At 45.5% G+C, this 24,034-nt stretch overlaps 2 protein-coding genes across 2 annotated transcripts in view; one reads left to right on the top strand and one right to left on the bottom strand.

Annotated features, from left to right (window-relative positions):
* LRIT2 (leucine rich repeat, Ig-like and transmembrane domains 2) lies at positions 1 to 3,269 on the top strand. Its single transcript, XM_075757529.1, is given in 6 exon segments — positions 1 to 48; positions 50 to 167; positions 170 to 964; positions 2,461 to 3,113; positions 3,116 to 3,238; positions 3,240 to 3,269. Coding segments are annotated over 6 exon segments (1,767 nt in total).
* A 2,417-nt stretch (positions 3,270 to 5,686) lies between these two features.
* CDHR1 (cadherin related family member 1) overlaps positions 5,687 to 24,034 on the bottom strand; it is a 74,397-nt gene continuing 56,049 nt past the window's right edge. Inside the window, 8 exon segments of the mRNA XM_075758696.1 lie at positions 5,687 to 6,756; positions 7,986 to 8,231; positions 8,234 to 8,321; positions 8,324 to 8,521; positions 16,240 to 16,494; positions 17,433 to 17,661; positions 20,285 to 20,352; positions 22,370 to 22,534. Coding sequence (XP_075614811.1) covers positions 6,743 to 6,756; positions 7,986 to 8,231; positions 8,234 to 8,321; positions 8,324 to 8,521; positions 16,240 to 16,494; positions 17,433 to 17,661; positions 20,285 to 20,352; positions 22,370 to 22,534 — 1,263 coding nt within the window. The 3' untranslated portion in view covers positions 5,687 to 6,742.

Genomic DNA, 24,034 nt, shown 5'->3' with positions numbered 1-24,034 from the left:
ATGACTTACTTGTAGCTTTGGTGGCAAAATGGGTGTAAAACCAAAATGAAGGCTGGATGTATGGTGTATGCATGCCCTGTATACAATGCCTTATTCAAGTGCTTGTAGATCTGCATAGGGAACTGGTTTGTTATCCATGAACATAGTTTGTGACCTGGAGAATTTTCTGGTTTCCTCCTTAGGAGTTTGCTTTGCATGTCTGCACTGCTGAGGCAGATCCCTGCAAACATCCCTCAAGATATCCGGAAAATTAGAATAGAAAATTCTCACTTAACAGAATTGCCTCGTGGGTCTTTTGAGAACATTAGTGCCTTGGAGTATCTCTGGCTCAATTTTAACAACATCACAGTGATGCACATCAAGAGCCTGGAATATCTGCCGGCTCTGAAGGAGCTGCGCTTGCAAGGGAACAAATTAAGTTCTGTGCCATGGACAGCGTTTCAAGACACTCCGGTTCTGAAAATCCTGGATCTGAAGCACAACCGGCTGGATGTCCTTCCAGAACATGCGCTCCGCTATCTGCCCAACCTGACCTATTTAGATCTATCCTCAAATCAGCTTACCGTCATATCCAGGGATGTCTTCTACAGCTGGCCCGTCTACCAGAGAAGCCAGAGGGCGGAGGGGCAGATAGAAGCTATTTCCAATGCTGTCCTGGCCCTTCATGACAACCCCTGGATTTGCGACTGTCGCCTGCGGGGATTTGTCCAGTTTATCAAGTCAGTCAGCCCACCTATTATTCTGATGAATTCCTATTTAACTTGCTCAAGCCCAAAATTCAGGGCAGGGAAGTTTTTTCATGAAGTGGAGCTCAAAAGCTGCATGAAGCCCCTGACCTCAGCCCTTGACACCAACCTGACAGTCCCAGTGGGGCTGAACGTCACCCTGACCTGCTTTGTGCAAGCCAGCCCTTCCCCAGCTGTCTGGTGGACCTATGCACTCAAATTTTTAAGGGCATTTAATGGTAAGTAAAGCTTTTTCTTCTTCTTCTTTTTTTTTTTTTTTTTCTAAATTAAAAATTTACATTCTGCTATTCTTACATAGGTCTTCAGGCCATCTAGTTGCCACACCAGCCCCTTTAGAGCATCACAGTTATTGCAGTGGCAATAATCCAAATGATCTTAATCATCCTACATATCTAAGCATGTCTGACCAGCATGAGAAGAGCTGCTTCATGCAGGATATAAGTCAAAGATGAAGGAGCACAGCCTCATTTTTACACAATTATGTGTGGATTTTTAGTAGTAACTCATTATGATACATGATGTAAGAACCATTAATAATACATCGGTCATATATATATAAAATAAATACATAGTTAATCTAAACATGCATATATATTTACACTATATATTATATACTACATATATATGCACACACTATATATTTGTATGTACGTGTGTTTGTAGGAGTCCACACATACATATTTGTGCATGTGTGTGTATATATATATATATATATATACTATTCCCCTAAGTTTTCTTAATACATACACAAACCACAAAATCCTGAAGACCCGTTGCCTGTCTGTTTCCATTCACATTCAACAACCAAAACAGAGGTTGTCATTCTCCATAAGCCTCGCTAATTTATCATCGTCTTTATTGAAGGTCTTGTAATATGAGGCCTTTTCCTCTTCCTCCCCATCCAGCACGGCTCTTACGTGCTCACCCTCACATTTATTTTTACTAAGAACCTTCAGTAGGACAAGTTGCTATTTTCATCAGGTAAGCTAATAATACATGTGGGCACCACACAGGTTATGTATGTTCCTAATAAGCCAGCTAGCTAAATAAGACAGCTTTACCCCTTAATCCTGGACTGATGTTTGCTGTAATTGCAGCAGCACTTGTGCATCTTTACACAAGCACACGCTGAATTAATTACACACAGGCTTTTCCCAAGCACAGCCATATGCCCCTCTTTGGGTAGGGAATAGAGTGTTTTATACTGTTCTTAAAACTGCATCTCACTTCCAGCACAATACTTCCTGGCTCCAGATGCCTCTTTTTGGCCTGAGCCTTGAGACCAACATTTTTCCACACTCAATTCTAACTGAGGATGGAGTATGTGTCCAAAATGCAGCTGTGCCTCCTGCACCTCAGTGGCTTGCCCTGACCTGAGCACACTGATGGCAGATGGCACATGGATGGCTTGGCCTCTGCCCGCAGCAGCCTCTCCAGCCACTTGTGCTGACATGGGGTCGGATGTTCTCCCTGTCTCCCGTGCTCGGGTGTCCCTGTGCATTTATTGCCTTTTGGCCTAGATAATGCTTTGCTGATGAGGTCTGTGGGGTTTGTTGCACTCCAGTGCCTCTCCTCCTCTTTCCCTGGGCAGGTCTGGCCTGGCCACCGTCCCACACTGGAGTAGTCTTGTGGCTGCCCCAAGGGCATGGTGGCTCCTTGCCTGCACGGGGAGCAGGGACCCTTGCCTGCTGACACAATTCCCCTCTGCCCACAGTGTCCACTGAGCCCATCAGCGAGGAGACTGTCCGCTCAGAGCTGCTGATCCCAGCGGCACGGCCAGTGGATGCCGGCAACTACACCTGCACAGCCGCCAACTTCTTGGGCAACGCCTCAGTGGCCATCACCCTCAGTGTGGGGGCCCCATGGGCAGCCACTACCCCCCCAGGCTGGGCACCCATCGCCCCTGCTGAGCCAGGTGCCCACATAGAAGTGCGCATCACCAAGCAGACGGTCTACGGCATCACCTTGGAGTGGTTTGTGGTGGCAGCAGCAGAGCCAGGGGAGACCTGGTACACCCTCCTGGTAGGCCGCTATGATGCCGCCCAGAAGGATGCCATCTATATTGGTCCCGGTGTCAACACCTACTCGGTGACTGATCTGCTGCCGGCCACCAAGTATGAGGTCTGCGTGGCCGTGCGCAACCAGGCACCCCGCAAGGGCCAGTGCGTCGTCTTCGTCACGGGCAACGATGTCAGCCAGCTGGAGCAGCGTGAGAAGCTCATCCACATCATTGTCATCGTATGTGCCATGGTGCTGGCAGTGCCTGCTGGCATGTACGCCTGCACCGCCGAGGCTCGGCCCGGCTGCCTGGCTCGCTGCCCTGGCACCTGCCCCCGCCGCCGCCGTGGGGACCAGGCACAGGCCACCTGGCAGCAAGGAGAGCACGGTTGGACAGCCTACCCGCCGGCAGCGAAGATGGGCTCTGCCGCCCCCGAGGGTGGCCGCAGCACCTGGCGGCCTGCAGCCACGAGGAGCCTGGCAAGACCCAGCCGCCCCCACAGGAACAGCGCCGACCTCTACTAGCCCAGCCCCTGCCTGCCCCACAAATGCAGCTGCAGTGGCGCTTTTACAGATGACCTTGAGGTACAGCACACGCTAGTTTTCTGAAGGACCATGCAAGGAAGGCTCTGTGCTGCAAGAATTCAGGGCACAACAGTGCACATGACCAGATTCACAGTAGGTTTGGGGAGCCCTGGGAATTGGGTGCCCAGGATGTGAAACCTGGGTGTGTGGCTATGCCCTTGCAGCCCCGGACTGCCCTCGCAGCACTATCACAGAGCAACGCACACAGACACACACGCACAAGAAAACAAGCATAAACAACAACAAAAACCCGACCCCAAACCCTACAGCAACGCGTGTGGCAAAAGGCCAAAGGTCTCCCTTGCTCACTCACACAGGCATGTCTGTATTTGCTTTCCCAGCCAGGGAAGTGGGTGGGAGGGTTGGTGGCAGCTCTGCCCTGTCCTGGCTTCTCCTGGGTGCTGCCTCATGGAGCTGGGCAGGGCTGTGGTCATAACCAGCAACAAAAAAACGTGTGTGGGAGATTGGTCAGCCTGATGGCGCTATTTTGTTTCACTTGGAGAAAAACTTTTGTTGGGGTGGGTTTTTTGTTTGTTTTGTTGTTTCTTTCTTACTCCACCTTAAGGTTTACACAGCCCTAAGACGTTCACAGCCTTGGTGATGAGTGCAAGTGCTTACTGAACACCAGTATAATGTAGTTGCAGCACAACGTTTTTGGGGTTTTTTTTTTGAGTTGGGTTGTTTTTTTGGTACTGGGGGGGGGGGGGAAGGGCCTTTCACTTGTGTCCAAACAAATCTTAGAGGACCATTTTAGTTTCACACTAAAACACACACACACACAGGTGCACAGGTCTCTCTAACACTAATGCACTAACCCCCCCCCCCCCCAACACACACAAAAGTGTTAATACATTCTTTTAAAGTTAAAAACAAGAGCTGGTGAAAAATGAACAGTTTGTCTCTTGCAGGCAAACATTCAACTGCTGTTTCCCCTTCCACCCACCCCACTGCTTGTCTCATTTTTCCCACCATGGTGCAGCAGCTGCGGGGTGACGGGGACGCTTGGCCTGAACCGGGCTGGTGGGACCAGTGGCAGAGAGGGTGGTGGAGCCAGGGTTTGTGAGCCAAAGGTGCAAGCCAGGCTCCTTCCCCAAATGCAGCCAGGCTGCCTGCCCATCCTGCTGCTTTGAAACCAAAGCTTGCCTCCTTTCTAGAGGCAACCCCCCAAATATGCAGGTAAAAGCAACTGCCCCCTACTCATGGAGCAGCCCATAGTGCATTTCTTGGGGGAGTCTGAGGACTCATGCTTTCCAGCACAACCACAGCACGTGGCTGATGGATCCGCAGCCCTTGTCATGTGTGTTGCTATAGACTGACTCAAAAAACTAGAGTAGAAACCTCAGCTGTAAGCAGAGATAAAGCCTAATGTGAGCTTCACTATGTGGCAGTTTGGCTTTCTAGTTGTAGTTTGTTTTTTGCTGTATGTTTTCCACACGCCTCCTTTACTGCGCAGCTTTTGAACGAGGCCTGTTTTGTCAGTGCTGACTCTTGGTGTTCTACTTCAAGGGACTTCCTAGTCTTGTCAGTCTTTTAGTGTCAAAGAATAAACAGGATGGATTTTCAGAATACGCAGAGATCCTCTGCTTCATTTCTATTCTACAGTTACAATTTGCAAAGAAACACGAATGCCAAGGATCTCCAGGGTGTGGCTGCAGGGACAGAGGCGGCTGAGCTGTCGCAGCATGTGTGAAGGGGGGTCTGGAAGGGGCAGAAGCAGCGGGCCAAGCATGGAGACAACTGTGTCCTGGAGAAACCCCTGGGGAGTCGGTGCATATGGGGTCAGGCATGAGCTGATGTTGGTTGAGGACCAGCACCGGGCCATGTACAAGTGCAAGTGAAAAACAAACCAGTGCCTGTAACAACTGGCCTTCGCTCACCCCAGTCGACACAGAGGAACAACAGCAAGCTGTAGAGACTGTAGAAAGAGTTGCTGAATCACAGTGAGGAAACAGGCAGGGAAAGAGAAGACATCCCATCACCATGTGGAGAAAGTTCATAATAAATCATGTACCCAGCAAGCGTTGGCATCAAACTAAACCTGCTGCCTCACGAGGAGATCGTCTTGCCCCTGGGGCTGTGCCGCAGTGGGGCTGCAGAGCACAACAAGGCGCTCAGCCAGGGGCTTGTCTACGGACCCTGCCCATCCTCTGTACCCCATGGCATCCCACTTCTCGCCTATTCTCCTTCCAGGCTGGTGCTGCCCAAAACCCACACAGCCCCTCTCCTGACTCGTGGCCCGTGAAAGGGGCCATTTGGTCATCCTGGAAAGCTGTCTGGTTGCCTGTGCCCGAGCGGTCACACAACAAGCAATGACAAGGTGGTGTTGCCAGCAGAAGCACACCATGCACAGAAGCACCTTTTGCAGGTTTATTTATTAAAAAAACCACCCTGATTTGAAATACAGAGTAACTGGAAAACAGTCTGATGACATAGTAATAAAACATCTTTATTCCCTTTTAAATATAATCTCTAAGACTATAAGCCTATAATTCTGTTAAATCTCACTTAATTGAATGGTCTTTATAGGCTTTCCTCATTGGAGAATGAACATTGAATACTGGCTTCAACACAACATCGGTAAAACAGTAGTAAATAAATCACGAACTTTTGGTACCTGGGAAACATTGCAGAACCTGGTGGAGACACACCAGCAGAAGGCATGTGCTTGTGCAGGGCATCAGGTGTGGGGCCAGCGACTGCACGTGCCCTCCCTCCCACCGGCTTGCAGCAGAGGACAAGGATGAGGTGACTGCACACAACACGAGAGCCTGGGCCCCACGCTACACAGCCCCCGGAGGAGGGATAAGCAAGGAAAACAGTGGAGAAATGAGAAAGGCAGCAGGAGAGGCTCTGGGAGCAGCACTACTGCCATGGCCCCCAGCCGAGACCCTGCTGCACCTCTCGGCTATGGCTCCTAGTTGAGCCTGCAGGTGACGTGAGCCACAGTCACCCTCTGGCTTCTAGGTGACTTGAAGTTAAAAACCACAAGATTTTTCCCATAAGTGGGTAACATTCAACCAGCTATCCCCTCAACTGATGAAGTCCTGCTGCAAACAAAGGAAATTCGACCAGCTAATAGTGTGAAGGAAGAGGAGCCCCCAAGGGGCAGGTCTGCTGGCCAGCTGAAATGACAGCTGGAGAAGTCTCATGACCCCCTTGAATTAACAGTGTCCTGTCCTGTGGGGTTTGCTCCCCATCTGGGTGTTCATGGCGCCGATCCGTGACGGCACAGCTGCCCTGCGTGACCAGAGCTCAGGCAGAGGGCGCAGGGTGCTGCTCCCCAGCCAGCCCGGTGCACGCTGCCTTCTCCCCACGGGATGGGAAACAGCCAGGCCCAGCTGAAAAATACCTCCTCAGAAATGAACATGAGGGAGCAACTGTGGGGTAGATACAGTGAAAGATGTGCTCTGCCTTCAATGCCTTTTTACTGTCACGTAACGGGAAAAAAAAAGCATCAGCTGCCTGTTGCCCTCCCCGTTAACTGTTGCACAATTCACTCAAAAATACTGATAGAACAAACCAGAATATTTTATGGAAACCTCCTTTTGCACTCACCAGTCCCTGGAGCAAGCCAGGAGAGGTGAAGAAATACATTCCCCAATACCTCCTGCTAGCAGTGTGCAAAACCAGACCTTTCCAGACACTTCCCTGACCAACATATGTGACTTTCCAGCACTTGTCTATATTTTTCACTTACCATTTTGCTCTTGGTTTTACCTTGTCTTCCCTACTGCTTTAATCATGTCCTCCTGCCGGCCTCCCGCTCATTAAGGGACCCAGTGTCAGGAGGAGGCAGTACTGAGCAAGCGCTGCTATTGAACTTCTGCACTCGAATCTTGCCCTAGCTGGTCTAGGGAAGGCTGAGGTGGCCCTCCCATCCCCTGGTTAGCAGGCAAGTCCAGGGCAGAAGCGAAGCGCAGCATCATGTCAATGTACTCTGGCAAAACCCAGCATAAGCTGCAGGAATATGAAGAACTTCTCCAAGCCTGCCCGCTTGCCTTTTAGGAATGAAGGTACTCAGGCCATGAGCACATCGCTCTGCCACGTACTGCAAAGCAGCCACGGTGCCCTGAGGACAGGTAGCTATGTGCTACCGTCTTGCGGCGTGCAGGTGTCACTGCTGTAGAGACCTGCATGTCAACTCAGTGCTGGTGCCACAGCCAGGCCAACGACTTCAAAAGCTAGGTCTGGGATTTGAAAGTGATTTTTAGACACCTCAAACCCTCCTGCCAGACCAGGTCAGAAGTGGCATCCACCAGTGCCTTGGCTGCAGAGCGCCTTGTTTGAAAACTGGTATTCTGGGTAGGGACCTCCAAAACAGGGGCAACCTGAACCCCTGGTCACTTGGGAAGACTGTGGCCAGCACGACGGTACTCAGCACCCCAGTCAGACAGCTGCAGGGAGGGACCAGTGCTGGGACATGAGCCGAAGGAACTGCACTCGCAACCGGACACGGACTGCAGCATTTGCTATGGGTGGGGTGACTCCGTAGCATGTAATACTTGCAGAAGGTGAAGGGTGGCTATCACAGAAGCTGCTCTCAATTCACAGGGTGCTGACAGACACGAGGAAGACCACAGCACATAAATATATCCACGCACAGCCATAATCTGCAGCCTCTGGGGGCTGCCAAGAGCACCTAGATGTGGGGCTCACCGATAGCTGCGTTCCTCTTCTCAAACTTCATTTTGAGCTCTGACACGAGGGCGTTGTGGGTGCTGCTGTGACCTCTCTTCTTCAGCTGCTTGTTTATAAACTTGGGAGTGAGGGAGCCAGACACGGTTGGCACCCGGCACCCTGGGGAGTCCCCCCTGGGAGCCAGGGTGGGGGGTGGTGGGGGCAAGGGGGCAGTCGGCGGCACGGGGGCAACCTGTATGTTGTTGTTGCTGTTCTCATTGTGTAGGCTCTTGGCATCATCCTCAACGACAACTTCTCTGCAGCATTGCTGGGCCTCTTGAACTTCAGCCACTCCATCCTGACTGTGCGGGACTGCGGGGTCTGTCCTCTTTTTTATGATCCTTCTTACCCGGCATGATTTTGTTGGACCGCTTATTGCGCCAGAACATGGCAGTGGAGATCATGATAGTTATCAGCACCATTATGCCCATGACACCAGCTAGCACTCCTAAGGCTTTCATGGGGTTATCTTTAGTTTGCATCAAAAAGGCGGCCATAGGCCCTTTGTGAAGAGTCTGTAAAAGAGTACAAAGAAAACACATGACTTACTCTATGGGACAGACAGTGACCCAGAAATTTCATTTGTCCAAAATATGTAACAAGCAGGGCTGACTAATGGCAGTTGTCTAAAAAAACCAGAGTCAAAGAGCCAGTCCAGGTTTGGAGAATTTAGATGGAGCAGGAGACTGGGCAAACATCATAGTGTTGTGAGACGGATGACTGCTGAACACATAAGCTTACAGGAGGCATTACCACCAAATTAGGACGGATTCCTGAGTGTCACCATAGTGTTTGTTTAACTTGCAAGAACTAAGCAAGAAACAATTGGCTCCGGGATCTGCAGCTGTATTGTTGTACTACATTTCAGAGTTAGTTTCCTAGGAATAATAGTGTTGAACCCAAACAGAAATCTATGAGTAGAAAATTATCTTTCAATAACATTTGCAGGTGATATGGTGACACAGTTTATAGGACTCTTACTGAGCACGGCATTAAAAAGATTATGAGAAAACTTCATTTTATAAAATTACAGTGTACAAATGAGTAGTTAGCAGGTACGTGCTGCATTCTGTTTTCAAGTACTCTTTTACAGACATAACAAAACTCTTTGAGGTAGGGGATGTGAGTAGAGCTAAAGAGCTTTGTTTTTAGAAATAAAAGAAATAAGCAATAACATAAGCTACATATGGCATATTAAGGACAAATGAATGGCCAGTTCCCTTTGCAGCTTAGCACACTGTGCGTCTTCGGAGGGTCCTCGTATAATTTTGCGGATTTTGCCCTGCGGGTGGAGCCTGGATCTTTTCACACTTTTCCAGTACATGATGGTGGAGATCACCATTGTTACAGAAATGGTGGAAAGGACGCCACTCATGCAAATTCCAAATATTGTCCACGGACGCTTCTTGAGGCCTAAAATATAGGATTTTACCCTGGACTTGATCTGGAAATATCAAAAATAAGAGAAATGGTCAACCCTCACATAGTTATATTTGAAAGAGGCCAGTATCTATTATAAATAAAACTAGGTAAATAGGGTAAAATGTGTACAGGATAGAGAGCATGTAAAATAAAGGGAACTAAGAGTTGAAGTAGGCACAGGAGAGTGGACAGTTGCAATGACATTGAACTGAATCCAAAAACACTAGAAGAAGTTAGGAAGCCTATATAAACATCTTTTTGATCAGGGAATAAAGCGTAGCGGTGTGGCACATAGATCACTCTTATTCATGGCGTGGCAGTCCACCCTTGGACTACATTTCCAAGAGAGGTTTATAATGAATACAAGCTCCTCCAAGGGTACCTGGACAGACAGTAGTGCTGTGCAAGGCCAGGAGATCCTTCAGAAATGGCACATTCACGAGCAGGTTTATTTACCAAGAGCTGGTCATAAAGCTGCGTGCGGCTGTGGAGAGACAGAGCTGTCCATGCCCCCACTCCTCTGGCCTGGACTCGAGGAGGAAATCATCATCAAACCTGGCATGTCTAGTAACAGGGTATCTACATTTTAATCAACAGTCTAAGCTCCCAGCTTTTAGTCAATGGGGAGAAAAGGGCACCTCCAGAGTAGTGGTCACCACGTGCTAAAATAGGTATCAAAGACAGTGAGTATGAGAGCCATGTGACTAGCTTGGACTTCAAACTCTGACTTTTAGACATTTAAAGTGAGATCAGATGGGTTTCCCTGTATGACTCTAAACTGGGATGCTCATCTCTTTACCCTCCCCAGTCTATGGAGGGAGATGACTAAGAGTATCCCCAAAGGACACTTCAGAGTACCTCTTGTCATGTATTACACAGGAACACTATTTCTAAATCACATCCCTAGGCTTAGAGAATATAAATTCATTAATACACACCCCATTGTCTTCACTTCACTTCTGTATTTTAACAACCTACCTCAAACACGATATCCAAGACAATTCTTCCCCTACCCTGAGTGTTTCCTATTGCCAAAGAGAAATGGGCAAAGAAATACTGTTGAAACTCGTGGACCACATTACCTTAGAGGTAACAACCAATTTTCATCATTCTGCTGTGCAAAGAGTTTTTACATTATTTAATTAGGAACGGACCTTAGCTAGAAACCAAAACCAGAGCAACCCATGACTTTGGTGGAGCTTGGATTCACATCACCTTTGCTGTTCTGCATTACAGGGATTTTGGGTACTTAAATCCCACCAGATGACAGAAATTCTACCCTGGCTTACTTAACTTCATGTGAAAGTCTATTGAATTAAGTGTCAGATAAGCCCTGCTAAGTAGTACCTGACCTGAAATGAGTCCACTTATTATTAGTGTTGTCAAGACCTATTTTGTAGCGAGGCACTGATGGCTAAATAGTATAGGACCCACACAAGGAAAAAGATGACATATACTTAAGAAGATCCTAGATCTCAGTAATAATTATTTGACTAGCTATTTGAAAACCTTGAATAAATGGGATTAGACGGAAGTACGTGTCTATGTTGCCAGTGTACAACAGTTGCAGGGGTAAAAACTGATGGAAATCATATGGGGAGTTTCAGAATTCAGCTTTGTTCATCTCCCCAATGTTTCATCCAGTGTGGCACCTGTTCAGAGCTCCCAGTTATGAAGAGGTGATTAATACCAAAACTAAAACCATTAACAGTTAGCAGGTTGAGCCTGTGTTCTAGTTACTGGTCTGTACTATACGAAGCTTTGCCTAGAATCAGCCTTGGATAATAAATCTTCTGTAATGTCTGCACAAAAACATAAGGCATTTTGTAATCATATAGTGGGAGCATTTCTGTTTGTCATGGCCATGACACTCACAGGATAAATATGAGGAAAAACCAAGCCTGGAATGTCATCAACTTAGCCAGCCTGCAGAGATGCTGTCGCCAAAAAGCTTTGCAGCTTCATCTGTGTCATCACTGTGGCCCAGTTAGTTAACGCACAGACTAGATCTGAGAGAGGTCTGAGCACCCTCTGACAGCAGAAGTCTGGGAGCATTAGGACACCTAAGTTTAAGCGCTTTGGCCCCAAGCGCTACCCAGCACATCCAAAACACCCTCAAGTCATTGTATCGATTACCAACAGTGCCTCAGCACTGGGTCAACAAATAGTGCCACTCTGTAATTTATTTAGTTGTTTTTTCCTAAGAGGCATTCTGCATTTTGAAGAGTACTGATTTTTCTTGTACACATAAACCAAAAGCAGACACACAATGAAATGAAAGCTGGTATGGGAAGCACTGTCATATCTCTGTGGCCCAAAACGTGGAAGAAACACTATCTTAATAGCCATCAAAGGGTTAAAATACCACTGCTCACAAAAGATAATGCTCTGTTTTTTTGCTGTGACTTCACAGTTATAATGAGCACTGGCCCAGAGAAGAGTTGGGGACAATTAGAGGGTTACTGAACCATGGCAGAAGTTTGGAAGTAGCTAAGCTGTTTGTATCAGCTTTGAGAAAGGAGAAGTCAATCCTAGGACAAGAATACAATTAAAAAGATTAAAAAGCAACTGTTTGGATTAAAGATGTCATCACCTATTTTTTTATTTAACGGACAAGTATGGCCCCTTGCAGAACTCTTGTGACTGACTGTCCCCTGCAGAGAAGCTCCTCAGCCCAAGTCCCGCCGGGTGCTGAAGTGTCCAAGCAGTCACTAGGACTCGCCAGCTTTTGAGAGGCTCTAACACTGACACATGCCTTTGAAGCCGGTTTCGTAAGACCCAGCACTGTAGATGCAGATTTAAGCGTAGATAGATGCTTTCAAGCTGCGTACCTGAAGGGCAGGCTGCAGAAAACACCCTGCTGCAGCACGTGGGGATTATTATTGCCATCCTTCCTCCACTGTGGCCTCCTCCTCAAAACCCTGAGTTTACCAAAGAAGATGCCCATGTCTCTCTCTGCTACTGAAATGGTGACTTACTTCCTTGCTTTTTCTCTCTCCTGCCACAACAGTTCGCAGCGTGCAGACATCCACACCTCCTGGCAGCTTCTCAGGAGCATTTCATAACATATGGGCTGCAGTGAACAGAACAAGCGGGCCATGTATGCAGAAGTTGGACTCAACGGGAATGTGTGGTTGAGCTGTTGAACCACGAGACCAGCTAAGGCTCACCAGCTGTATTTAGAAGTCTAAGTAAGTGGGTGAAGCTGTTAAGAGCCCAAGCTATTACAGATTATACACAACTCGGGCTGTGTCAACTTGAGCAAGTGGATATGTACAATGAACCAGCTGGTTCTGAGGAGCCCACTTGCACATATTTGGCATTTCTGGGGTTTTGCTCCAGATTGCTCTGGCCTGGTTGCAGGGACAGGACTGCCTGCTAGTGCCAAAGCACACGAGGCGTGCTCCCCAAACACATTTCATCTGAAAGAAGTCCACTTTATGTGCTTGGAGCTACCTGAGAGATGAGCCATCCCACAGTATGTGGGGATGATCAGGAGATTTGCTTCAGAACTTCTCATGTGAGGTAGAACACAAACTGCCCCCTCCAGTGGTTATCCTAAAGCAGTGCTATCACCATATATGAAGGCTACATTTACATCACTTTCCAATACAAACACGAGCATGGGGCAAGACTTCTCAAATCAAACCAGCCTTCTCTGAACAATTTTTTTCAAGGTCCACGTAACTGTTGGAAGAAAAGGCTAACTGCTCTGTGAATGTGGCAAAAGATGTTTAGTGCCATCAGCTCCCATGGTTGCAGAGTTAGTATGAGAAAGGAGGAGATACCCACATTAATTCATGAAGGTAGTTGTTGAACCTTTCAATTAGGGGAATCTAAAACTGAGACTCACCAGCTATATTTAGAAGTGTAAATAAGTGGCCAAAGCTATTAAGAATCACAGATTATGCTGTCTAAATGTGGACTTAAGCCTCAGTCCATGAAGACGTGTAAATAAACACCCCCATATGTTTGCAGAACCTCATGAAGAGGCAGAGGGATCCCCTCCATCAGGCCAAGCTACAGGATCAGGAGTAGAAATCAGTTTTCCATGAAAATCCTGGGCAGCAGGAACAGACTTTTGAGACATAAGGGTGAAAAGAGAGTGGCTTTTTCAGAGTATGTTTTTTATTCTGTTGAGAAAGGATAGGAGGTGAAAAGACGCCACTCAATACCAAGTTCCATAAAACCAGACTCAGTTAAATTAAAAGGCCTCTGGATTTTTTTTATCACTGTATTATTCCAAGAGCAAAAGGTCCTTTTGATGTGCAATACTGCTGAACTTAGCCACAAGGCATCTACCTCGAAGGGCACAGCCTTGCGCTAATTGCAATGGTAAGTGTAATCAGAAAATACGCCTGTTTAATTACTTGGTGTGATTAACACTGCAGGAAACCTCTAAAGGATGCATTCAAAAATATCCCCCATATCCAAAATCAGTAATACATAAATGCCCACCAAACAGCTAACTAAAAAAGACTTCGTATAGCTGGAGCACAGAGGGATGAAATGTACATTTGTAACAGCCTCTGAGTGAGTGTGTGTGTGAGAGAGTGTCTGTGTGTGTACACAATGTCCCTATACCAAGAGACTGTTTTCTTCACAAAGGGTTAGCAGTGACTGTGCTGTCCTGTCTCTGGGACACAGGGAGTGACCAAGGGTTTTGTACACTGGCACTTGCAAGCTGAAATTTGGAGAGTGTTTTTTGCACAGAGATGTGATGCTCTTAGCTAAAAAACCCCCACAACTGAAATCATTGCAAGCAATGGAAGAGGTAATGGAGAAATGTACAAAGGCTTATGGAGGATGTGACATCACACTAGTAGTGCAGATCCTGCTGAAGAGACCTACTCAAGAAAGAAGAAGCTGTTGCTGTCTCAGGCTCTGTGTTGGGACTTGGCATCGAGAAGAGCATGGGAAGAAGGGAAAAACTGTGTCTGAGAGGAATCCATGTCTTCACAGCCCTCTCTGCTTCCCCTTTAGACTTTATTGAGAAGGACACTCCCTCACTTTCTGCCAAATCTGTACCCCTGGACAGGGAGAAAAGGAAGCAGAGAGGGGACTTTGTACGAGACACCTTCTTTCATCAGGTGCTGATGTTGCTTCAAGCACTAGAAGGAAATCCAGGAAACTATCCCAAAGCATCATCTGCCCTTGTTTTCCTTCCAGATATCCTTCATCGGCTGGTTCAGGAACACATCCTCTCCCCCAGCAGAGAAGGTGTGGGGCATCCTCCTTCCCCTCCACACCCCCCAGCCCTGTACCTTAGCCCTGCACACTAACAGACAGCTTACCAGCTCACCTGGGAGAGAAGGGAAAGCTGGAGCCCAACAGTGGGGACACTGCCTGAGGCCACCTGGTGCCACGCGCTCCTCAAACGTGTGCCCTGTGAGAAGCCTGGAAGCAATTGGCTGTGGGTAGCAATTCTTATTTGTTGTATAAAACCCACCAAAACTTATGGTTTGCATAGGAAATCAAAGTGTTAAGCTGTTTATTTCCTTTACATCAGTAAGAATGGCTAAATCTCTAGACTTACTGCAGACACCCAGCATGCAGAGTCCCCCAGCTCCACATGGCAGTGTCTTGAAGTGGCACGCCCTGCCCACACCGAGCCCCAGCGCTGCACACAGCAGCTTTCACGAGCCTGCGGCAGGGCTGGCCAGCCCCAGCAGGCAGCTTCATGCTGGGCAGCCCCTCTGCTAGGGCAGACCCGAGTCCTCTGGCAGTCCTGGTGGGGCAGGCACTGACAACAGGGACCAGGAATTACTCCTGTGCTGCTGGTGGCTAAGTTTACCTTGCTGATGAGCACAAGTGTTCTCTGCAGACACCTTTCAGCAGGCTCTGAACTGCATACAAGCAGTATCATATATAAATGCACCTGATAAGGCGTATCAGTGGAATAAGAGGAGATGGTGAAAACAGAGAAAGATTGTAACAGATAAAGGAGCAGTGGTGCATTTTGTCCAAACAAAGAGAAGGCCAGTTGCTGTCTGTAGGAAGAGATTTGCATCTTTGCCCAGTATGTGTGTGGTCCAGAGACTATCAGGCTAATGATGTGTTTCTCATCTACTTTAAAGCCCATTTCCTCCCTGCTGGTACCTACTTAAAGGCATGGCAAGGCAGTTATAGTAAGAATCATGCAAGCATGTGCTGCTCACCATAAATTGCTGCTTGTTCTTTGGTTGACATAAAAGTTGGACTAACAGGAAATTCTCAACCTATGTGTGCTTCTAGCGTCTTTTTGTTTCATCTGCTAATAATACTGCAATTATTGAACTCACATCCAAAATTCTATGTACTTTAAAGTATTTCTACAGTTTTTTCTCTTTTCCTATGTCACTTATATTTCACTCTGGCCCCAGTTACTTTCCACTAACTTTTTGTAGGGGAAAAGGACTGTTTTCTTTTGAATGAAAAAAACCCAAACAAACCCCTAGAAATTTAGCAGTCAGGATTTACCTTTACTCTCAGGAGCCTACAGGCCTTAATTTGCATCTATCTCTAACAATCAGATGCAAGAAACTCCTCTCCCAGCTACGTTACAGTCCTACCTTTGTACCTTTACAATTCTCAGATCAAAATGTCTTTTACATTTGTGGCTGTAGAATCCAGCTTCGCCACGAGGCTCTAGAAACACTTTACAAAACGGAGCTTTAAGAAAGGAGAAGCAATGGCTGGCAAGTTTTTGGCTGTTGATTTCAACTCCTGAAGCATTTTCAAAACAGTCTCAGAAATGGAGCAAGCAGTGACTACTCTTTGGTGCCTCTCAAGGATCATCTCACATAAGGATTCTTCTAAACCGTTTGCTTACCTCCTCTGTGATATCAATCTTCAGAACTGCCGTGGTACTGAAGGACGGGGAGCCGCGGTCTTTAGCCTGCACCACCACTGACCATATGCAGTCCTTGTTCTTTGTGATGTTATGTATGATGTCCAGGGAACGGATATAAGATTTCAGCTTGATTTCCCCAGTGCTTTGGTCTATATCAAACACATTGGCTGGATCTGCTTGCATGATGGAATAATCCACAATGTTGTTGGGTTCTTCTGCATCTTGATCTATAGCCTGGTAGGTGAAGTGTAAAGAACAAAAAAGTCATTGTTTGCATCTTTGCCTGAAGACAAAACTCTAAAAGTTTCTGAGCATTCACTTCCCATAATATCCATGCTGTGAAATGACCGGGCTGTTTTTGTTTCATCCTGGAAACAATTTCCCCTTTTCTGCTATCAGCTATGCTACATTTTCTAGTGAAAAACTGCAGGACTAGGGTTCTTTTTGTATAAGCGATTTCTATTTGAGATTAAATAAAATCAGAGGAAAAACTGAACCATAACCTATCTGTAGAATGCAAATGGTCCACTGCTGGGGAGTTTCTCACACAGCATGGGGGACAAATGTGAAGTGAATAGAGAACAATGGGATTAGCTCCACGCTATAAACTATTGCTGCCTTAATTTTTGTGCTGTGGTATTTATTCTACTAACATTAGATGTTGTGTAATCAGGCTTCGCTATATGCATTCAAATATGTGTAACACAGGATGTTCTGCTCCTTTGCCTGTGAATTGTTATTGCATTTTTTTTTTTTACCTCCTGTTCCACACTGGATCAATGAATACAATTCTGCAAAGGGAAGGGAAAGAAGTTGTGTGGTTGAGCACAAAGGCATGGCAGGAAGGTTAAGGATTCAAAGCGCTGTACTTTCATTCACTCATTCGGGCTTGTTATGATCATCATATAATCCGGGATCCTCCACCAGCTGATGGTTCAAATACTGTAACAGAACTTTGTCTTTTACCTATAGAATTTATTTCTCCTTCTCAGCAGTCTGTAAATACTATCATTCCATGCTTTAATCCATTTGTTACGTACAAATGGATGTGCAAAATAAAGCCCCAGGAAAAGCCAACTTTCAGACATTCATCATGATCCCTGAGCAATAAACAGCAGAGCTGGGACTTTTCCAAAGCACTCTGCTTTGTGACACACCGTGACATCTCTCACCTCTATCTTCACCGGTGACCCGATGATCATTGTCTTTTCCTGGATGTTTTCATTGAACTCTGGAGAGTGGTCATTGACATCTAGCACAGTGATAAACACTTCAGCCAAGCTGTATTTCCCATCTGTGTCCTCTGCCTTCACATAGAAATTATACTTTGAGTTCACTTCAGCATCTAATACAGCCCAGGGCTGGGTGTAAATTATACCTGTTGATGGGTGGATTAGGAACCTGGAAAAGAAGCATGGTAAGACTTAGGTGTTTTGGTCACTCAGTGTGTGTTTACAGCCTGTAGCAAAGGTGGGCTCTAAACATTGAAATGCTGTGCCCAAAGTTTGGTACTCTTCTAACTCCTGTCTGGCTGACGTTTCCAAAACCATTCACGCTACCTATTTTTGGCTAGTTACTTTAGGCTTGAAAACCAGGGAACTATCAGTGTCTGGTGTTTTTCTATCTATTGTACACAAACCATTTTAGCTGCATTTTCTGTTAAAGCCTTTGTCCTCACTAAATGCTCAGCATGGTGGTCTCAGTAAATGCTCAGAGTGGCTTCTTTGCATTAAAACATTAAAGAACTGCCTTTTTTTTTTTCCAGTTTATAAGTACAATGTATTAGATCATGTCCTGCATAAATTAAGATTGATGCTATCACTTCAATAGCTAAAGGAAGCATGCTTCATATCATATTTAAGCTCTTAACTTCTCAGAATGGGCAAGAAAAATGGCTGCTCTCAAATCCCTCAAAGTGCAGGGCAAATTATCTCCTCCAAAAATAATCACTTCTCCATAGACTGGCACTGGGATGGAGTGGGTGTTCAGATTTATCTGTAGCAAGTTCAGTTCTACACATTTGTAATTACTGAGACACTGTCAAAAGTGTCAGCCAAAAGCTTGGATTTATAGAGAAGATACCAACACAGTGTCTTTTTAAAATGGACTGCCAGTGTAGGCTCCAAGCAGTAAGGTTTTTAACAGTTGCAAGGTTTTATATAACCTTTAATTAATGTACAGGATACGAAAATATTTTCTGTATTCCAACTGTGAGCGCAATTGAGAGTGATTATAAAAGGGGCACTTAATAATCCAGAATCTTCAATTGTTTTCATTACTCTGTTAAATATAAATACAAGTCTTGATGAAAGCCAAGATCTGGAGGTGGAAAGAGCTTTGCAAACTCTTGGTAGGAGACAGTGCCTGTGCTGAGTGCCCCCTTAGCATCCAACCCAGCTTAACATCACCCCCATTTTAGTGTAAAAATAGAAGCACTGAGATGCGAAGAGATTACAGCAGCATATCCCACTCCCACTGGCAGCTTGGATGTAGGATTACCAGCATAATGGTTTTATCTTCAACAGTTAACGCTATTCCTCTTACTCCAGTACAACTCATCTTTCTGTCAATGCAACTGCACATCCACTGCTGTAACCCCTGAGACAGAAAAAAGCATGCCTCTAATTGAAACTTTCAAATCTGCATCAAACTCTGTGTTCAGCAGATCTGGAGGTCCCAGGGCTAGGAAATTAATCCAGCCTTGCAGAGCCATGCCATTCTGGCACACGGAAAATAAAAAAAAAAAGTCATACTTAAGAAGGTAAAAAAAGTCTTCACATCTTAATTTCCTCATTCAACAGCATAAGAACAGTGAGTCTGAACATCCCCATAACTCCAATCAGAATAAAGTTGCACTCACATTTTTTCTAAATCCTTCATCAACAACCTTCACGAACTTCTTTGCACCAGCTGCTACATTTTAAACCTAAGAGGTCTGCCTGCACGACATGACCTTTGCCTGCTTCCCTCTATGCAGTTAGCAGCTAGCTTAAGTACTTAGTGAAGAGCTCAAAATAATCCATCCTGGAAATGCTCCCATATGTGTATCCTTATGGCTACAGAAGAGGTTCACCCTTAACATCTTGGATTTTGGACTTGGATTGTGCCTCCTAAATGGCTTTCACCTTAGCAAGAAGAGTTCAGCTTTAACTCCAGGTGGATAACGTAAAGTTAAAAAAGGATTCTGCGGATGAGCGCCTGAAAAGCTCATTTGTATTCTGCCCTGTGGCCCCACCATGTCCAGGAGCTGCAGGTTCCAGCAGCAGTATCTGTGATGGCCAGTGATGCTCGCCATGGCTGGGAGCCCCAACCAATGGGCCAGGGCAACTGCTGGGATGTAAGCGGTGTGGGAGAAACCAGTGTTTCATGATGTTCTTACCCCAGCACTGTCCCCAAAGGCAGGGAGAGGAAGCTAGGCATCATTGCAAAATCAAGTAAGCATTGGATTCCCTTCTTCCCTGATGCAGGACTATTAGGTTTAAATATATAAAATGCTTTGAACACCCAATGCGGCTGGTCTCCAAAGCTAAAATTTGTATTCTTGAAAGTCTTGTCTTCCTTGATTTATTCTGACAAGAGTTGAAACTGAACTATTTGTCCAGCTATATGTAAAAGGAAGGGGAAAGAGCAAGGGATTTTTTTTTCCCTCCAGAACTGACTTTTCACAACAACTAGACCCAAACCTCCTGTTCCTCTTACAAGCATTTTTCAAATGGTGATTGAACAGATCCTGTGTGTTGATACTTCAGCTGCCTTATGTCTCTTTGGGGGCTTGCGGGTAAAATTCCATGGGTTCATGAAGCAGATGTTTAACGATCACACTAGTTTTTCTGTTGTTATTTTCAGAGAGCTCACAAAGAACATGGCATAAATGTCCTTGGAAATAAGCAGGTCAAGAATAAGCCTGGTCTTTTTTTTTTTTTTTTTTTAAATAATCTTTTAAAACTCTGCTTAGAGGTTATGTAGGATGCTTTTTGTTTTGGTTTGTTTTTTTTTTTTTGGTTGGTTTTTTTTTTAAACTTACAGATCTGCTCCTGTTCCATAGATAGAGTACTTGACTTCTCCCCAAAGCCCTGAGTCTGGATCTGTAGCCTTAAGAAAAGAAAATAAAAGAGTCATCCTTTACTAAATTGCAAAAAGAAATGTTTCATTTTTCTTTAACAACAAGCCATGTAAATACCCAAATGCTTTTCTCTCTTTTTACCATCACATTTTTAGAGGGCTGCTGAGGGATATTCATTGTTTGACGTGAATAAGTAGAAAATCACATAAACAAATGTGCACCTAGAAAACTGCAAAATCTAACACAAGGAAATGTCCCTGGCTGTCCCAGGGAAGCTGCAAAGATGCCACCTGTCTCCTGGCCAGGCTGGTGCCCTGAGGAGAAAGGAGGGAGAAAGCCACTAGATGGCTCCATCTATTGACATGTCACACATCCTTCCTGTAATAGAGACGAAGCTAATCTCAACAAGTACAAACTGCCCACTCTCAAGCCTTCCTAATGATCTGTTAAATATTAATGTATAGTCCCTAAACAAAATTATCTACTTTATATAGAGTGTTTTTTCAGCCTCTGCTTAAGCGATTCCATCTATGGTTTTATGATTCTAAATTTAAAGTAATGCACAACAAATGTTTTAATCTATACACAACATTTCAGCTTTGTTTATATTTTAATCACTCTTGTGCCTGTGTGACTTTTAATAATGCAGATACTACACCAGATGATGTCTTTGTTCTGGACTCTTGTCAGCTTCCTTTCTTATCTTAGGATTAGGAAAGCTATTGATTTGGTGACAGTTCTTTCCATAGCTTTGACATGAGATTGTCAGATTCTCTCACCCCATAATTTTGGTTGTGGTCTACTTTAGGACTGCCTAACTATTCCTAAAACATTTTGCACACCTGGGACTTCTGCCAGAATTGCCATCCTGAGTACTTGGAGCATCTCAGTTTATGAAGTATATTTATGAATCTGGGTCAAGCACTGAGTTGACAGCACATGACAGTAAATTTTTCATGGACTCCTCAGCTATGCTGTCCTGTTCTCCTTGGCTCAGAATGGCTAGTTTTGGTGCTTTTGCAAACTTTTTTAAAATTTCTTTTTTTGCTGTCCACCTTCTAGAATCTGTTATTCTTCTTGCTGCAAAGATAGTGATGTTTGGAAGTCTCCCTTTTCTACAGCTTTCCTATTAGTTTCCTCTAATAACCTTTTTGGTGTTGTTCATGTTTCACTTCATCTTTCGTTCTTCCATCCCTAAAACCTGCCTTCAGCACTTTATTATTCTGATTATTTAATTTTCTTTCTTACTTGCAGCCAGCCTGTGTGGAGATCTCTGGCAACCTGCCTCCATCATCCTAACCCGCGAGGCCTCTGCGAAGCGACTGGCATCACCCACCGAGCCCCACATGGCCAAGAGTTTTCTCTTTGTGACATGAAATCTGTTTCCAGTCTGAGCAGCTGCACTGCAGAAATACAGCTCACACCAGTGCCTGGAAATGCTTTTCCAGCACACAGAGCCCATGTAATGCCCTGACTTTCTTTCTACAAAAACGTGAGATACTAGAAAAATCTATAGGCATATTTTTCCCACTGTGAGAAGATAGTTACATGCAGATCTTTCTTTCCCAGCTTTTAATATTATGTTCTTGCCTTCATCAACTGCCTAATTATGCATTTAGCAGCCAGATTCCTCCCAGGAGGAGGACACTAATACCTACTAAGCAGCCATCTTGTTTTCTTTCTACTTGTATTTAGCAAGCAAATCCAGTAAATCCCATTCCACTTAGTCATAACTGAATCATGCCAATAGACACTGATTTGACTTGGGCTTTCTTAGTACTCGCAGACCATGTGATTTGACTTAAAAGTAGATGGCCTTTAATTAAAAAACAAAGTAAATTTGTTCGGCAAATGTTTGCCTAAAACTTTATTTTATCAGAACCGGGGTTTTTTGGTTGATTCTGGAAAGGAACTGGAGTTCAGTCCAGAAGCTGAATGGCGAGTAAGATTGGCTACTTGCCTCTGTCCACTATTTCTAAGGTACTTGAACTGTCTCCACAGACACCTAGAAAAGAGACCATTTCTTAAGAGATGAATGAAACTTACTGTAACAGCAACTACATTTGAGCCCCCTGGGGAGTTCTCAGGGATCCTGGCAATGTAGTAGTCGGAGGAGAACTTCGGGACATTGTCATTGGTATCCAGCAAGCGTATCACTACGTCAGCCGTTGAGCTGAATTTCTCCGGTGTGTTCACTTCTATTGCGAGAAGCTAAGAAGAGAAAACCAGGAAATTACCCAAAAGCAGCTATTACTCTTGAAAGAGTTTCCTTCCACTAACCATGGCACATTGGTGCATTTTAGTCTGGTTGGGCCAGACAGCTCAAAAAGGGACAGATTATGAGCTAGGTGAGGGTGCAGCTGAGGCTTGTTTGTGCATGCTTGCAATGAGCTATCAAGATGTGGTAAAAGGACTTGAAACCTGTGTATACATATTAGACTTCACATGACAGATGTGATTGATCATAACTAACCAACACAGCTCAAAAAGGACATAACAGAAGCAAGCAAAGACCCATCCCTGGGCAGCTCCTAGAACACAGGAAAACACAAGTACTGAAGAATTTTGAATAATTTTGTAAACTGAATCATAATCCTTTGCAAAGGAAGCATAAATTCTTCATCAGGAAATAACTCAGGGTAATAAATGCACCAAACAGGGTAAAGAGATGAGAGAACTGATGCCCTAGGATGTCTGGAAGCAGCAGTATCCCCACCCCAAATGCAGGACAGTCAGGGCTCAGGTACGTACAGCAGAATCCCGTTTCACAAAGTTTGTGAGAACTCGTACCACCAGGCTTCTTGGGACTCTACTCTCCCTGCCTCCTGCTAATTAGGACTTTTATCAGATACCCAACGGGACTTTTGAATTGCCTCACTGTCTCTGAGGAGGAACAGAGAGCTCTGGTGTAACATGTTCTCATAACTCTGCTCATCTGAAAGGGCAGGCAACCACATACAGCACAACCAGGGACAGGGAGAAGCCAGCGGCATGGATGTTCTGGCTGAACCCAAGTGACTAACACAATGACCAATGGCCAACCATTTGGTTTCCAATACAAAGCAGGAGGGCTCTAGAAGCCTACTGAGGATAGCACACCACCAATAGAGTAGCGAGCAGGACATTCAACTGAGATATGAGAGGCTCAGCTGAAAAATCCAGCTGCATGGGTTTTACTTCCCAGTAGACATATGTCCCAGGAGCTTCCTCAAAGAGGGTGAACACCTAAGTGAGCTTTGGAAGGTGGAGCAGAGCTGCCACAGCATCTCCTGCTCCGTCGGAGAGGAGGGACGAGGGCTGTGGGAGCTCGTCCTTCCCATGCCTGCTTGCTGGGTGCTCGGCCTCTCTCCCGCCTGGTCATAGCTCCCCGTGGGGCAGGCAGCACATGATGCACACCAGCAGTGGGGAGCAGTTTAAGCAGACAGAAGAGGCTATCTCAGTGTCATCTCCTGGAGTTCTTACTCTGTGAACATTTACAATGGTTGGAAATAACCAGTGAAAGGGTCCTTGAACAAATTAATCTCAAATGATTTCTTGTAATTACTATATTATCTGCTCTAAAAGGGGAGCTTGGTCATTGGGTCTCTGTGCTAACTTTTGTGTTTAGGAGTCTTGGAGTACTGTGCTGTACTTTGGAGTACAGCAAAACAAATTTTTGAAGGGACAGTCATACAAACATCAGCAAAAACCTGCTTGTGAGTAATCACAGTT

The sequence above is a fragment of the Balearica regulorum genome, chromosome 7, assembly GCF_011004875.1.
Source record: "Balearica regulorum gibbericeps isolate bBalReg1 chromosome 7, bBalReg1.pri, whole genome shotgun sequence".
Classification (NCBI taxonomy): Eukaryota; Metazoa; Chordata; class Aves; order Gruiformes; family Gruidae; genus Balearica; species Balearica regulorum.
This window is presented reverse-complemented; position numbering and strand designations above follow the sequence as displayed.